The 2446-nt window shown below is 42.3% G+C and overlaps 1 protein-coding gene across 1 annotated transcript in view; it reads right to left on the reverse strand.

The window, feature by feature from the left end:
* Positions 1 to 2124: 2124 nt before the first annotated feature.
* Positions 2125 to 2446, reverse strand: part of LOC140223911 (dynein axonemal heavy chain 5-like) — a 6324-nt gene continuing 6002 nt past the window's right edge. The window contains exon 7 of the mRNA XM_072296416.1: positions 2125 to 2172. Coding sequence (XP_072152517.1) covers positions 2125 to 2172 — 48 coding nt within the window. The remainder of the gene's footprint in view (positions 2173 to 2446) is intronic.

Consider the following 2446-nt stretch of genomic DNA (forward strand, 5'->3'; position numbering starts at 1 on the left):
AACCGAGTTATGTGATTGCCGACTTTCACCGTCGATATAGTTAGTTCATCATTATCTCCTCCATTTTCTTTTTGTCCCCTTTGTCCATTGGTTTGTCTATCAATGTCAATAACCGGCCCGCAAGCGGTCCATTTATTGTTATTTACTTGAGTCAAGCTGTGGTGTGAAACCGCTCTCTTCGGTACAAATCAGCGTACTCTAGACCCGATTTTAACGGGCTGATTATTGAAATCAATAGATAAAGCGATAATCAAAAAATACAAAGGGGAAATGGAACAAACCATTCGGTTAAAACGGGTGGTTGTTTTGGACTAAGGGGGAAAATATTGGACTAACAATGGGAATCATCGTGGGTTGCCGTTAGTAGGTCTGCTCTTGTGTCCATTGCAGCCATCCACCTCCACCATTATGATTCCTCTATTTTCCGTTTGTTCTTTTAAAAATTTTAAAGTGAAAATCTATGCCGGAGACTCTGTAGCGCCCAAAAATCCCGAGTGATACGAATAAAAAGTGAGAGTAGAACCATAAAATATAGAGGGTTCCAGGTGAGGGGGCGTAGAGGTGTACGCCCCCCTCCCTCCATTCGCCCGAAAATAGGAGGATGAAAACGAAAAGGAAAAGAAGAGGGAATGGACGGTGGAAAGAGGAAGAAAAGACGCTTACACTTGGTAATTATAATGACGAAATTGACTCAAACTACGATTAAGATGCTTCAAAAATTCAACAATTTTCCGAGGGAGGCCCCCGGACCCCCCTTACGCCCCTTCCTGATCCCCCACGATCGAAATTACTGAACCCGTCCATGCTACTAAAGCATATAGCACTTCGAAAACGGGTAGATTCCGCCCCGTAATAGTGTAAATCACTACATATGTAAGGAGCATTGACTCCGCTCCGTATTCATATCGCTGAGGGTTTTTGGGCGCTACACAGGGTTGCAAAATTTCATTAAATTTCGTTTGAAATATTACTGGAAAGAAAGGTATGAAAGATGAGAAATTTATAATTGCGAATTACTTAGGTACCAAAGGTTGAGGGCCATTTTCAGAGACATGACTAGCCCCTGAAAAATACGTCTCAGCAGTGTTACATCTGGACCGAGTTTAACAGAAAGGAACAAAGCCACATCAGCTATTGCCAAATTTAACTGGGCAATTAAATTTTTTACGAGAGAACGTTTGTGCGGATGCGGATTCCTTTGAAATTTTTGAGGAACTTGTTTGAAACTATGGTAAATATCAATAAATCGCAAAGCACGCTACGCCACTGATTTTCACACCTTACTTATGCACATGAGTGTCCGGCCGGCGCGATCGAAGGAGTGGGCTGTTAAGTTGAATGATTCAAACGTTCTACGGAGACATGACACATGACGGCCTGCGGCGGGGCGCTCCGTCATTCACTCAAGCGAATATGAATGAGATCCAAAAACGCGCGGGAGAACAATTGAAACGCGGTTGAGCGGCAGCTAATCGGGAGTTAAATATTATTTTCCAGCGATTATTCTAAACGCGTTAATAAACTGTGATTAAAATTAATGATCCGAGTATCGGGTAATGAGCGATGCTAATTGATGAGTATCTCACCTGTTTTGTTAAATATTAGTAATTTAGCCATGAGCACATGTACTTAACGGCTGCGTAATTGTTTCTATTTCGCTAGTCTGTGATGATACCGTTACGCTCACCCGCAGCCGTCACACTACTCCTTACAACGTAATTCACAGATTCTTCACCCGCAGTTGGTCGTCTGCCCCTCTATTATTTTGATTTCTTCGAGCATTTCATTTCGTACCGTCATTCTGCCTCTTTTTACCTCACTACTTTTGCAAGTTTCGAAAAGAAGGTGATATCAGGAGCTGGGGTAGATAATCTTCCAAATTGCGCGGTCGCGGATCGCAAGAAAACTTAGAGGACCTGCAAACTCCTGAAAGACCGCTAGAAAGAAAGAATCCTCCTATTTCCGAGAGATCGTAATAAGCAAAATTGTGCAGAATTTTGTTTAAAAAAAAAATAAATAAAATAGAACTTCGGTGGAGAGCTTTGATGGTTAACAGCGATTTGGTAGATTGTGAAAATTGGGAGCAGGGGGAGGGGAGGAGTCTTCACTTTTCTTGGAAGGTGATCAACCTCGATCTAGCAATTCTTGGAAAGCTTGGAAGGTTATCAACCCCTGATCAGGAGATGTAAGAAATGCGTTAGGTATCGCTGGAAAAAAGTCCTGTTGTATGTGCCGAATGTGCGGTGTTCCACATCCTCCCGATTATTCGGTTTGTCAAGCCAAACTTTCCATTCGTGTAATCGAACGTTCAACGATAGGTTGTCTGTACATAAAGTATATTCAAAGTACCTATAAAATTTCAGATAGTGAAAGAGAAGAGTTCCCTCTGTCATATGGGCCGAAAGTTCGGTGCTCCATATCATCCCATTAGTTTGTCCAACCGAAC

Source organism: Bemisia tabaci, chromosome 2 (genome assembly GCF_918797505.1).
Source record: "Bemisia tabaci chromosome 2, PGI_BMITA_v3".
NCBI classification, from domain to species: domain Eukaryota; kingdom Metazoa; phylum Arthropoda; class Insecta; order Hemiptera; family Aleyrodidae; genus Bemisia; species Bemisia tabaci.